General features: G+C 40.0%; 1 protein-coding gene across 1 annotated transcript in view; it reads right to left on the bottom strand.

Annotated features, from left to right (window-relative positions):
- SLC35D4 (solute carrier family 35 member D4) overlaps positions 1–14,133 on the bottom strand; it is a 176,509-nt gene that overhangs the window by 76,969 nt on the left and 85,407 nt on the right. Inside the window, exons 12-13 of the mRNA XM_089675740.1 lie at positions 11,177–11,246; positions 9,753–9,846 (exon numbers count right to left, since the gene is read on the bottom strand). Of these exons, the coding sequence (XP_089531866.1) occupies positions 9,753–9,846; positions 11,177–11,246 (164 nt within the window). The remainder of the gene's footprint in view (positions 1–9,752; positions 9,847–11,176; positions 11,247–14,133) is intronic.

The raw sequence follows: 14,133 nt of genomic DNA, 5'->3' as shown, positions 1-14,133 counted from the left end.
CCCATGCAGGCACAGGGAGAACATGCAAACTCCAGGCAGGTATTGCCGTGGTTGGGATTCGAACTGACAACCCTAGTTCTGCCAGGTGGAAGTGCTAACCATTTAGCCACTGTGCTGCCCATTAGACTACAAAAATCAATGTGTGCTGTAAAATTGCCTCCAGAATTGCTCCTGTTTCTTCTAGCTGGAGGCTGCCATTTTGCTGAAGCCCAGAGCCCCTGAGGAGCATGAAATTAGGCTGTCAGCAGATCAGCCCTTACATTTTTGGCACAGAACCTAAAAATAGAGAGCAACTGAGCATGTATAGAGCAGAGTGAGACATTGTATTGCTGGATTTTAAACAGTATAGAAATTTATTTTTTATAAGGGGCAAGCCTGAAGTGATCTAACAGGACTTAAAGTGTTACTAAACCCAGGATCCTGCATTTACTAAATCTGGTCTCCCACAGTAGCACAGAACATGGAAGTGCAATTATTTTAGTAAATATAAACTGCTAAATACCTTTTCTCATTAGCAGTTAGAGCAGTCTTGTGACTTCTTTCAGTGTCCAGCAGAGCACTGGTTAAAGCTTGTAGGAGGAGTTTTCATTCTGCTCCAGGAGCATGCAGGACCCCTGACCTCTGTCTAGACAGTGCTGATTGTCCCTGTGCTCATCACATGCACTCTCCCAAAAAAAAAAAAAAAAAAAAAAAAAAAAAAAACACCTCTCTAGCAATACACACCAAACTGAGCATGTGCAGATTGACTCCAAACGATCTGTCTTATCACGAGAAAAGAGGGGGACACTAAAAAAAGGGGAGGATCAGAGAAGCCAGGATCAAACAGCGTTTTTACACAATGCAGAGGATTAACCCTTTAGGTTCCACAGCGAGTATAACAAGCATGCTTTACTGCATATACAGACTGATTTTACTGGTGTGTGTTTAGTAACACTTTAAAGTTCCACTTTAAGCTTGATTGTTGGCCCACTTTGCCATTGACCTCTGCTACCTCGACTGCTTGTAAACAAACACACACACACGGGTGTATTTATATAAAAAAAAATAATAATAATTTCTTGTCCTGTGAAACTGAATGCACATTTTTTCTATTGGAATAGGGGAAAATTTTATACTTTTTGTCTTTTTTTTTCTCTCTAGGTTGAATGTCTTCCATAGAATAAATCAGGAAAATACCACATTATGGCGACTAGTAAGTATCTCACTAAATTCTATATGAAAAAAGAACATTTGGCTTGGAGAGAAAATTGCCTAATAACATTAGATTTAGCTCCCATTCGCTCAGAAGAAATGTACATGCAGTTTCACAGGTTGAATAGCTATGAAAAGTTTATATAAGTACATCCTGTAGTGATCATGGGGCACTCAATTGCTTGCCTGCATGTCAACCTTCAAAAAAAAAGTGGTTTTCAAGTTCTCTGGAATGTATTGAATTTTTTCATGTTAATTTTAATAAATAAATCTATTTGAACCACACAAACTCTTTTCCATCCTTTGGCTCCTGCACATCAATAGATTTGTACCAAACACGAGAGGGCTGGCATTGGACAGGACAACTGTTAGACTTCAGGTGACCTTTGACCCACTCATTTCCTCACAAGGGGCACTCATACCTCTGTGCTAACTGGTTCCTTTGCACATGCCTGAGCCAGACATGGTTCTATTCCCATGATACAAAAGTGGCATTCCCTGCTCTGACCCTGCAGGTGATGCGTGATGATCGTCAGGGTCAGCATGGTAGAAGGTGCACAGTTTTCAAGGAAAAGGATTTCATACAATTTCACCTATGTGGGAAAAGTTGCTAACAGTGTTAACTGGTTACATAGTAGTTTTTAAAAAAAACATTATTATAACAAATCAGTTTATTTTATACCTCAGTAATTATGCCATAACATAATAATATGTGTAAAAATACTTGAAGACAACAGAGGGAAAGAACATCCCCATACCGACTTCCACTTGTGTTGCAGCAACCAGAAAGGGAACACTTATGTTATGATATCACTCCAAAGGTTTATTAAAAAAAAAAAAAAAATCTCTTTTTGTTTAATTAATAGTGGCAGGTTCTTTAAAGGGAATCATTAATTCACATGGATCTGAGAACATTTGGGTAAAACATGAAGTGTCTGCCCTATGCCACTTACTGTGTATGGACAATATCAAAGTAATGAAAATCATAAGAGGATTACATTCCCAAAAGGCTCAGAATTTTCAACATCTAATTACTGCTGCTTGTATGAAAATATGCTGTCGTTACAGTAACTACAAGTCAGCAGAGTATACGTATATTTAGTGGTGAGCCCAGCAATTCTAATAGCACGTCTCCTTGGACATAAATGTATTATGTACAGTATATGAAATTCAATACAACGTAGCAGACACATGGGGGTTCATCATTTAAACAGATGTGCAATCAGGAAGCACAGAACCCACAGCAGCTGCTCTGGGTTTATATGTTGACCACTGCTCAAGGTAGAGAGGCTCCCAATCTCCAAGCACAACTCCTCCTGTAGGTGCTAGCCCAGCTCGTGTGCTGCATAGATGAGAACAAAGGACGCCTGATCGGCAGCACTCCAAACAATCCACTTTATTGACCCAAGATAAAAGTCCCCCACTGTATTGGTTTTATCTTGGTTCAATAAAGTGGATTGTTTGGAGTGCAGCGATCGGACTTCCTTTGTTCTCATCTCTGCTCTGGGTTTATATTATACTGGTATTAACCACTTCCCATCCGGCCCATGTACATAAACGGCCAGATGGGAGCAGTGCAGGAGCGGGTGGCTGTTTATAAACGTGCTCCCGCATTCAATTCCTGTGCGCGCTCCCCGAGAGCACGTGGCACCGCGATCTGGTGCCCGCTGTGTCCTCCTGGCGCAGCGCAACACCGATCGCTGTACAGGACCTCTGTGCGAGGTCCCGATCATGTGATCACTGATTGGCCAATTAGTGATCACATGAATAGTAGTAAGCAAGATTTCACTTCCTGACACCATTGCTTACTACTTGTGAAATCTGTGAATGATCACAGAGGTCACATGGTACAAGGCTATTCTCAACAGTCTTGTACCATGTGACAAGCTGTGACCAATCACAGCTCTAACAGTACTTCTCAATGGCTGCATGTATGCAGCCGGAGAGAAGGAGACATTATTGCTTTTACAGCCTTTATGGATGTAAAAGTAATCAGTGTAAAAAAAAAAGAAAAATCTTCATCACCCCCCACAAGTAGTACAGTGTCACTATGGTGACACAGTACTGCTAGGGTGGCAGTATGTTAAAAAAAAAAAAAAATAATATAAAAAAATAAAATAAAAATGTAAACAAATGTTTTTTGGAAAAAGTATAAAGTTTGGTTATAAACTAATTTGGGTTATTTTTTTTTTTCTACTAAAAAGATAGCTGAATACATTTTGGACAAGATTTAGGAAGAAATATTATATATTTGTAAAATTTTATGTTATCATTTTTAAAAGAAAAATGCTTTTTTTCAAAATGTTTGGACTTTTTCGTTTATATAAAAATAAAAATCCCAGTGGTGAATAAATACCACCAAAATAAAGTTTTATCTGTCTCAAAAAAATGCTAAAAAATTCATATGGGTACAGTGTTGCATGACTGCACAATTGTTATTCTAAGTATGATAGCACTGAAAGCTGAAAATTGGCCTGGACAGGAAGGGGGTGAAAGTGTCTGGACTTGAAGTGGTTAAAGACTGTTAAAGTGAATTCTGAATGGTTACTATAGGATTTTGCACTTATCTCTGCTTATTCATTTAACAAGGAAGGAAGCTGTGACTGAGGGCAAACCTGTCACAACACACACAATTGTCATTCCACCACCACCTCCTACCAAATACCTACCTTTCCAGTCACTTTCTCACTCTTCCAATTAATACTGCTGTTCCCTAAAACTTCAAGCACTCCAAAGTATGGGGAAGTGCACAACATTTTATGACACGTCCAGAATGACGTTCTTGGGGACCAATTGGCCAGTAACCAGCCATTGTTAGCTGGCTACAGCATTAATTAGACCTGGGCACCAAATATCCAAGAATCAGCATCATCCTGTGTGGGTGTGGGCTGTGCCTTTCACTATGCAACTGTCAATGTTAGACTGTACAAGCTGGTGCATGCACATTGGGGAGCAGGCTGCGGTTCAACAGAAATCCACAGATGGCATCTATATCCAAGATGGCGGCACCCATAAGAAGAACCGTCTGTGGGAAGACAGCACTGGACCCCAGGCACTGGTAAGTACCTGATTTTTACAATTCAGTATTTGTAGCTGCTGACTTATAAAGAAAATCAAACAGAAGTTCTGCTTTAAAGAATGTTAAGAATATAAGACTTAAAAATGAATTTTAATATATAAATATCTGGTTTCAAGAACAATTGTGCTGCAGTATTAACCACCATTAACCACTTACTGACTTGGCGGCTCGTACATGCACAATCACGTACCTTTACATAAGAACCTTCTTCCGGGTTTAGGGGCGCACGTGCCTGCCCCCCCATCCGACTCCCGCTGTGACTGGACACAGTTGGATTTTGTCAACAGGTTTCAGCAAATGATTAAATGGCTGAGAACTGCTGATCAGGCCAGTGCCATGTGTTGACAGGGCTCCATACAGAGGGAACAGGGAGAAGGACAACCAGATATTCAGAAACAAATCAGCACACATTATACAAATTAACACTTGGCAGGCGCATACTTAACCCCTCCTTGATTACCCCGAGATGTTAACCCCTTCCCAGCCAATGTCATTAGTATAGTGACAGTATTACCACTAATCACTTTATTAGTATCACTGGTGATGTCAGTGTTAGTCAGTTAGTATACCTCCCACCCAGTGTCAGTTAGTGTCAGATTCCCCGCTGCATTATCACAGCCCCACTATAAGTCGCTTATAAGTGCCATTACTAGTATAAAACATTTTTTTTTAATTCCAGTTTATATACCATCGTTTGTAGACGCTATAACTTTCACACGAACCAATCGAAATATACTTATTGGGTTTGTTTTTTTTTTTTAACCGAAGACATGTAGCAGAATTTTGGTCTAACTTTATGAGAAAATTAGATTTTCTCATTGGATATGTTTTATAGCAGAAAGTAAAAAATGTTTTTTGAAAATTTTCAGATTTTTTTTTTGTTTATATAATAACAATAAAACCCAGTGGTGATCAAATACCACCAAAAGAAAGCCCTATTTCTGTGAAAAAAATATATAAATTTCATTAGGGTCCGTGACTGGACAATTACCAGTTAAAGTAGCGCAGTGCTAAATAGCAAAAAATTACATGGTCATGAAGGAGATAAAACCTTCTGGTGGTCAAGTGGTTAAATAAATGGACAACATGAATATTACCCAAACAAACAAAAAAGCTGTATATTTTGCTGTTCAAAAGAATTGAATTGTTTGAAAAAGCGAAAGCAATGTAAACACACAATAAAAAACTCAGAAGTGGGGCTTAAGGCAAGTATTTTGGCAGGTATCCACTCGAGGGAATGAGGGGACATTTAAAGCGTATTTCCAGACATTACCCAAATTAATCTTCCAAATAGATTGAAATGGCTGTAAAATACATGGGCAGGTGTTTTTAACATACACACTTTATATACATTTACACAGTTCATGGAAAGGAAATTGACAGGAAGCAACTTTAAAAAGACAGTCAGATTAAATGCATACTAGCAAAACAGTTTATGTTAAAAAGGATATATATGGAAGGGAGCAACACTGCAGTGGCAGTGAGTGAATAAGTGCTCACAAGTGCGAGTCTGCTAGTGCAGTCTCATTGTCTAGCGCATAGGCAGGTTGTGTATAGGTGTGTGTCAATGCAGCAGTGGCAACCCACATGGAAGAAAAATATATTTCAAATATATTTTAAAAATACTCTTCCCAAATATATTGACATATATTTGGCTATATTCAATATATTTCAATAAATATATATTATATATATATATTTCAATTTAAGAAAAAAAAAATTATATATATATATATATATATATATATATATATATATATATATATATATATATATATATATATATATATATATATATATATATATATATTGTAACAGGGTTAGCTCGGCAGCGGGTGTGTGTGACCCCCTGGATGGGTGCACAACACAAAAATAGGCACAGCACAACAATAGTGGAGGTGAAAACAAACAGGTGCAATTTATTTACAATATTTACAGAAAAAAATGATAAACAAAAAGAAACATCAAAATAAATCCTGGCCAACTTGGCTACTTACTGCAACAACAGCTTCTCCCTAGCTACCCACTAGGTACAGCCTGCTGCTATACCTAGTTGCTAGTACTGGGAGGTTAGCCACACAGGCTTTGGTCTCTCTGCACACAGGTAACAGGTCAGCTCCCCAGACAGTTCAGGCACAGATCTGGTTCCAGGGTGGAGCAACTCCCTAAGCACTCTGGGAGGTTTTATAGAGGTGTTTAATGAGCCCACTACCTTCAGCTGGGCTCATTACCTCAGTGCTGAAGGACTCAGCACTTCCCTCTAGTGGTACAAATCCCCATAAAGCCTGAACCTTGGACAAATATATCGTCCATCCAGGACGCAACCAGGTGATTTCACCTGCCTACTGTCACAATATATATATATACACACACAGTGGGGATCGAAAGTTTGGGCACCCCAGCTAAAAATTTGTATTAATGTGCATAAAGAAGTCAAGGAAAGATGTAAAAATCTCCAAAAGGCATCAAATTACAGATTAGACATTCTTATAATATGTCAAGAAAAGTTAGATTTTATTTCCATCATTTACACTTTCAAGATAACAGAAAACAAAAAAATGGCGTCTGCAAAAGTTTGGGCACCCTGCAGAGTTAATATCTTGTACTGCCCCCTTTGGCAAGTATCACAGCTTGTAAACGCTTTTTGTAGCCAGCCAAGAGTCTTCCAGTTCTTGTTTGAGGTATCTTTGCCCATTCTTCCTTACAAAAGTCTTCCAGTTCTTTGAGATTTCTGGGCTGTCTGTCACGCACTGCTCTTTTAAGGTCTATCCATAGATTTTCAATTATGTTGAGGTCAGGAGATTGTGAAGGCCATGGCAAAACCTTCAGTTTACGCCTCTTGATGTAATCCCCCGTGGATTTTCGAGGTGTGTTTAGGATCATTATCCATTTGTAGAAGCCATCCTCTCTTTAACTTCAGCTTTTTCACAGATGGCATCAAGTTACCATCCAAAATTTGCTGAAATTTTATTGAATCCATTTTTCCTTCTACTCCTGAGATGTTCCCTGTGCCACTGGCTGCGACACGGAAGGAAAAAATGTCACCAGCACACCGAGGATCACCAATATGGGTCCAAAGGTTTTAATAAACCATCACATAGTTACAGCAAGGCAACGTTTCGGAGTCTCGCAGGACCCCTTCATCAGGCATGTGACAAATCGTGATAGAAACTGGAAAACTATTTAAAAAAACCATCCACCAATCAGAGTGAAGTGAAATGAGCTTGGCCCCACCCCATGATGTCATGTTCCCTCCAAAAATGTATTCAAATCAATGTAAACAGAAACAATACAAACTGCAAAAATAAATAAACAATAATCAGATGTACATAAACTGCATTCCTGGGGATATAAACATTGTGGTCACATGTGTATCATGGTACTCCCCGGATTGTAATAAAGGTGTCAGCTGAAAGCAGCGCTGGGTTCTGGAATCAACAACCAGCAGCATATATGTCCATGACAGAAGATAAAGACTGTTACCTAGAAATATGGGAGGGTTGTCTCCGATTGCCAAGTGAGCTGCAATGGGGACACACCTACAGTGGTCCTATTAGTGCAGCGGCCGACAGTTTCATAGCGACGCATGTCACCTGCATGCACCATGAGAGTTTACTACTCACACATGCGCTCAAAGACATTCCTGCACCGGTCGCCATCATCATGGAAACCCATGATGTTGGCGCCGGGAAGGACAAGGCGGAGGCAAATCGCCGGCGTCATAGAAACATATGGCGCCGACGCCACACAAACCAGTGGGTGGGCGGGGTTGCAGAGATGAGCTGCGACACAACCCCAAAGCATGATTGATCCAACCCCATGCTTAACAGTTGGACAGAGGTTCTTTTCATTAAATTCTGTGCCCCTTCTTCTCCAAATGTACCTTTGCTCATTCCGGCCAAAAAGTTCAATTTTAACCTCATCGATCCACAGAACTTGTTTCCAAAATGCATCAGGCTTGTCTATATGTTCATTTGCAAAGTTCAAACGATGATTTTTGTGGTGAGGACGTAGAAGAGGTTTTCTTCTGATGACTCTTCCATGAAGACCATATTTGTACAAGTATCTCTTTATAGTGGAATAGTGTACCACAACTCCAGTGTCTGCCAGATCTTTCTGGAGGGATCGTGCAGTCAAACGTGGGTTTTGAATTGTTTTTTTCACAATCCTGCGAGCTGTTCTGTCTGATATTTTTCTTGGTCTTCCAGATCTTGCTTTAACTTCCACTGTTCCTGATGACTGCCATTTCTTAATTACATTCCAAACAGAGGATATTGACATCTGAAAACGCTTTGCTATCTTCTTATAGCCTTCTCCAGCTTGGTGAGCGTCAACTATTTTCAGTTTCAGTTTTCTAGACAACTGCTTAGAAGAACCCATGGTGCTGATTGTTGGGGCAAGGTCAGATGAGTCTGGGCATTTAAAACCTTTGAGATTGACATCACCTGGTTTTCCCAGACGATGATTGAGAACAATCCATGACACTGGCAGGTTTTAGCTTGGCAAAGGGGGCAGTGCATGCTATAAATTCTGCAGGGTGCCCAAACTTTTGCAGACGCCATTATTTGTTTTCTGTTATTTTGAAAGTGTAAATGATGGAAATAAAATCTAACTTTTGTTGACATATTATAAGAATGTCTAATCTGTAATTTGATGCCTTTTGGAGATTTTTCCATCTTTCCTTGGCTTCTTTATGCACATTAATACAAATTTTTAGCTGGGGTGCCTAAACTTTCGATCCCCACTGTATATATACACATATACACACACACACTGCATGTTGAAAGGCATTTTTATTACAAAATATATGAAAAATATTTTTAAAAATACATTTCAAATATACTGTATGTCTTTAAAAATACAAATAATAATATATTTTGAAATATATTGAATATGGCCAAAATTGTAGCATTTCAAATATATGGCAATATATTTGGGAAGAATATTTTTAAATTATATCTTTCTTCCATATAGGGTGCTGGAGAGTCTAGGAGAAATCACTGTGTCCCCTAGCAGCTTTTCAGATTTCCGGTAGGGTGGGGGGCATTGGCAGTAACAGCAACACGGTGTCTTGTATCAAAGCCCCTATAGCACACGTGTTGTAGTGGTACCATGTGTTGAGAGAACAGCAGCATGCTTAGTAAATGGCAGGAGGGGGTCCATTGATCACTGCTCCATGCGCAAAAGCGCCTCTTCAGACAAGAGACGTCACCCCTGGACCAGAATTTGCGTGGGCGGACATACAGTACACTGGTGACAGCGTTGCCTGCCATTTCTATAGAAAATGTAAATGGTCCATGTCAGAGCTGTTGACATTTTCACACTTCTAGCTCTTGGATGTTATTGGACAGCTAAGAATCAGAAGACATGCTGCTCTTTCTGCTACTGCCCAGGAGATGAGAGGGAGGACAAAGCTGGCTGTGCCTCCTGGGTTTTTCCCATAATTGTAGGCTTAGAAGAATTCTAAATAGAAGTCGCTTACCTTAGCCAGGAAAGTCCAGGAAAGGTGATGTGCAGGAGACAGACTGCTCCTTAATTTTACAGACAGCAGCATCAGCACAAAGCCTAAAATCCCACTGGAAGGTTAATACATAATTTCAGTGAAATTGCTGGGATAGTCAGTACATTAGTTACGTTTAAAAATACATTTTATTAAATACATACCTGTTAATTGGTGTGTTTTTAGCTGCCTTAAGCTGGCCATAGATGGAGCAATTTTATTTCCTGAAACTATAGGTTGCAGGAAAGAAAATCACTTGATTCCCCTATCAACACAGTCATTGTGTTCTGGATCCCCTGCCAGGAGAACACCGTGATTACTGCTAGCGGCTATAATAGCCACTAGCAATAATTGCATGTAAAATATGACAGGCCAGTTGTACCCAAGTTGATCGATCGAGCAACTTGGGTACATTCAGCCCACCCATATTTGGTTTGAACATATCGTCCGGTCACTGCTGCACCAGCTAAGATTCAAACCATCTATGGCCGGCTTTAGTTCAGCTCTGCCAATCCCTCCAGTTCCCATTGCCAAGCAAATAAAATTCAAAACATTAACAAGAACATATAAAGTCATTTATAACTCTGCCCCAAATTACATCTCCAACCTTGTCTCCAAATATCTCCCAAACCATCCTCTCCGCTCCTCCCACGACCTCCTGTTCTCTAGCTCTCTTGTCTCCTCTTCCCATGCTCATCGTCAGGACTTCTCCAGAGCCTCCCCCATCCCCTGGAACTCTCTACCCCAATCTATCTGTCTATTGCCTACTCTGCCCACTTTTAGGCTATCTCTGAAAACCTCTTCAGGGAAGCCTATCCTACCTTCAGCTAATAACCGAACCCTATATTTTTCCTATCAGTCCACCCCCCACAGTTATTACCTTTTGTACCACCAGCCCCTCCCTCTTAGATTGTAAGCTCCAAGGACAGGGCCCTCCTTACCCTCTTGTATTCAACTGTATTGTTGCTGTATTGGCGCTGAGCAAACTGTTGGCGCTATATAAATCCTGTATAATAATATAGTAATAAAACACTATCACAAAGGAAAGCTGACAGTATAATATAAAATAAATATAATATAAAATAAGTATATTATAATATACATTTTATATTAAAGAATGCCAATTTTCTAAACTTCTTGCAACAGTTCATAATTCTTTATTTAAAACTTGTCTCTGAAATTGTTTACCTTTTTTCATCCAAATGCTGGCATATATGTAGAATAAACATTCCAAAAAAAACTGTCAAAGATGTTTCTACTGAATGTTTTTTTTTTTCTTTTTACAATGCTTTAGAAATGTCCCTCTGTATATTCACTTGTTCAGCTAACTGTAATCTATTATAAAGATGTAATCTAATTTGCTTCCAGCAAAGAAATGATACAGTAATAATTCATAAGACTATTACCTGGCACAACATCCACTATGGAATCGATAGAAATAAAGGAAGGGGAATTCCAAGGCACTGAGAAGGTCACCTTAGGGAGAAAAGTAGAACATGAAGCAATAAGACATTCAAAGGGGAAAAACAAAAAAAAACAAAAAACAGTCTAGTGGAAAATCAGGATGCTGGTTTATAACAAGTTCTTTTTGTTTTAATTATCTACCATTTCCTTCTCTTTGCTATTTTTTTAATTTTCTTTTTACCATTTATATGTAAACTTTTAAAATAGAACAGCCTTCCCCTTTAGAGGGACTTCACCTTTAGAGAAATTGGCCTTTAATAAATCCCTACACCACCTGTGCGCAGACCACCTGGGATAATAATTACCTTCCTCCCTGGCGATCTTTTCTCTGACAAGGTACCATTACAGCCTCTTGGGCAGCAAGACTGCTTTCAGAGCAGCACAGTGTACCTGCAGATTTGGTGTGGTTTAGCTGGGCCTTCCCACAGAGTTCTATTATGTCCTTTCTGAAAGCACACCAAAACTCCTGCAGGTTGCATCTTTGGTGCATTTTTAGAAAGCACAACAAATCCGCAGACCCCAATAGAACTCTATGGGATAGTGCAGCTAATCTGCACCAAATCCGCAGATACACTGCAGTGTGGTCAACCATTTCTCAGGTACCAGTAAGGGGGTCAGGTTTTCTGAATTTGTTGACAGAATCATTACAAAAGTATATCTAAATGCACAAATAGAAACAAAACTCACTGTAATTATGTATTAAAAAAAAAAATCACTAAATTTATTTTCAGGTAACGGAATCTGTCTTTATATTTTTTCCATGTAACCCATTGCTCTGAAGAAGAGGCAAGTCCTTGAAATGTGTTAGCCTGTTGGAAGTCCAAGGTTCACATTGTGGATGGACATGTAGTGTGGATTGGACAGTGCTGTTCTTTATGATGTGCCTTTGACATTTATGGCATTTGTGAGTACCATACCTATTTTTATTATTTCAATAAATGTTTTTTACGGTAATGCACTAGGCCAGTGCACCCTCTGTTTGTTTTCTTTATATCCAGTGCATTTGCACTACCCCAGTCCGTTGAGGGCAGCAAAGAGTGCACATTCCAGGACATCCGAGATGTAGCCATAGCCCAAGCTGAGTCCATCCCCAAGCGCAGGAGTATTTGGGTTTGCTGTTTTCCATTGCACATCTGGCTTAGGCTAGAAAGTGTAAGGTCAACAGTTTGAATCAATCTGGACTTTAATGTATTACACAGTGTTGAAAATCTATTAATAAGAGCTCTTCCTTCACTGTCCAATCACTAGGCGAGGGTCGGGACTCGGGAGAGAGGACTACTTAAAATGGAACATCAGAGGCCAGGCCATTGGGTGGGTGAGTACCATTATCATGCGTAGAGGGTGTAGAGCTGTGCACAGGGGCGATACCTGTACCTAGATTAAGCAGAGACACTTGCATGGAGCACAGAAGTGAGAACCTGAAATCATGATTTTGCCTAGAGTTCTGATTAACCTCTTGCTGTCCATGTAACACATGTGTGGCGACAAAGAGGGTGAGCATTAATGGTCACACACCGCACATACACGTTCATGGGTGGCAGAGCTTTCTGTGCTGATAGATTGCTCACTGCAAGCTCCCAGGACAGTAACCAAGCTGTTAAAGACAACTATCGGTTCATACTAATGATCAGGAGTTCAAGGAACTAGCTCCTGCTCATGTGACTGCTGTGACAGCACAGTTGTCATGTGATTGGCTGATCCTTCCCTCCTCCGTGTACAGACCCTATTAAAGAGATACCAGGGCTGGGCAGGAAGGGTTTTATTAACAACTGTAATGAACATTTTAAAAACATATTTTCTTTTCCTAAAGGGTCTCATTTTAAATCAGTAAAGCTAACCCATAGTAAGCTAAATAAAGATTGCCAGTGCTTACCCCATCTCCCTCAGACTGGGAGTGTGAAGGACAGGGCTGGAAGCCAAACAGGTGTGCTGCATGAAAATGTCCTAAGAAATTCCGTGTGGATAGAAGGACATAGTTGGGTGAAATAAAGGGATGACTTAGGTCTTCCACTGTCCAGTCAGCAGACTGGGAGTAGACAATGGTCACCTGTATTTTCTTAACTGCTGTCAATCACAAGGCTATACTGTGTGGAGGGGCTGTGAAAATCTCAGGACTGCATGAACAGATATATAAATTCTTTGGCAGGTGAAACAGTTCTCATATGTATTTATTCTGTGTGTTAGATGTTTGCATTGAGTTCAGCTTTTAAAATACATGCAGAAGCTCTAGAAAAAGTAAAATAAAACTACTTGCCCTCCCTTGTAAATTAAAATTTGCAATTGGTTTTCAAAGCATTACATTTACTTAAGGTGATTGTTAGTAAAAAAAAAATCCTTTACAAACATGCTATGCTTACGTGCTCTGTGCAATGGTTGTGCACAGAGCAGCCCTGATCCCCCCACTTCTGTCGTCCCTGCGCTGGAGCTCCTGGCTCCTCCTGCCTTCCTGGTGCCCCCTAGCAAGCCACTTGCTAGGGGATCACTCATGCAAGTTTGATGCCGTGTCACATTGAGTGTGTCTATTGACACACGCAGCATGGCTGGGCCCTGTCCCTGCTCCTTTGCCACTGTATTTGACTGACAGCAGCAGGAGCCAGTGGCTCCCACTGAGTCCAGTGAGGTGAAAGAGAGAGCAGTGCCGCTGCTCTTGGGCACAGCGCTGGATTGAGAGCGGGCTTAAGTATTTACGGGAGTCAGGGGGAGCAGCTGCACTAAAAGGTTTTTTACTTTAATGCAGACAATGCATTAAGGTAAAAAACCTTTAGCCTTTACAAGCCACTTTAGAAAAGACCTTCAGCTAAACAGTAACATAAAAAGTTTATAATCATTAAGCATTTTTATTTATTATTCTAGATGTACGTAGAATTCCCAGCAATACAAATGACAATGACAAATCCAC

Source organism: Staurois parvus, unplaced genomic scaffold (assembly GCF_062004578.1).
Source record: "Staurois parvus isolate SC_StPar_1 unplaced genomic scaffold, SC_StPar_1.0 ptg000157l, whole genome shotgun sequence".
Classification (NCBI taxonomy): Eukaryota; Metazoa; Chordata; class Amphibia; order Anura; family Ranidae; genus Staurois; species Staurois parvus.
The sequence above is the reverse complement of the archived record's forward strand: the minus strand, read 5'-3'. Positions and strand labels throughout refer to the sequence as shown.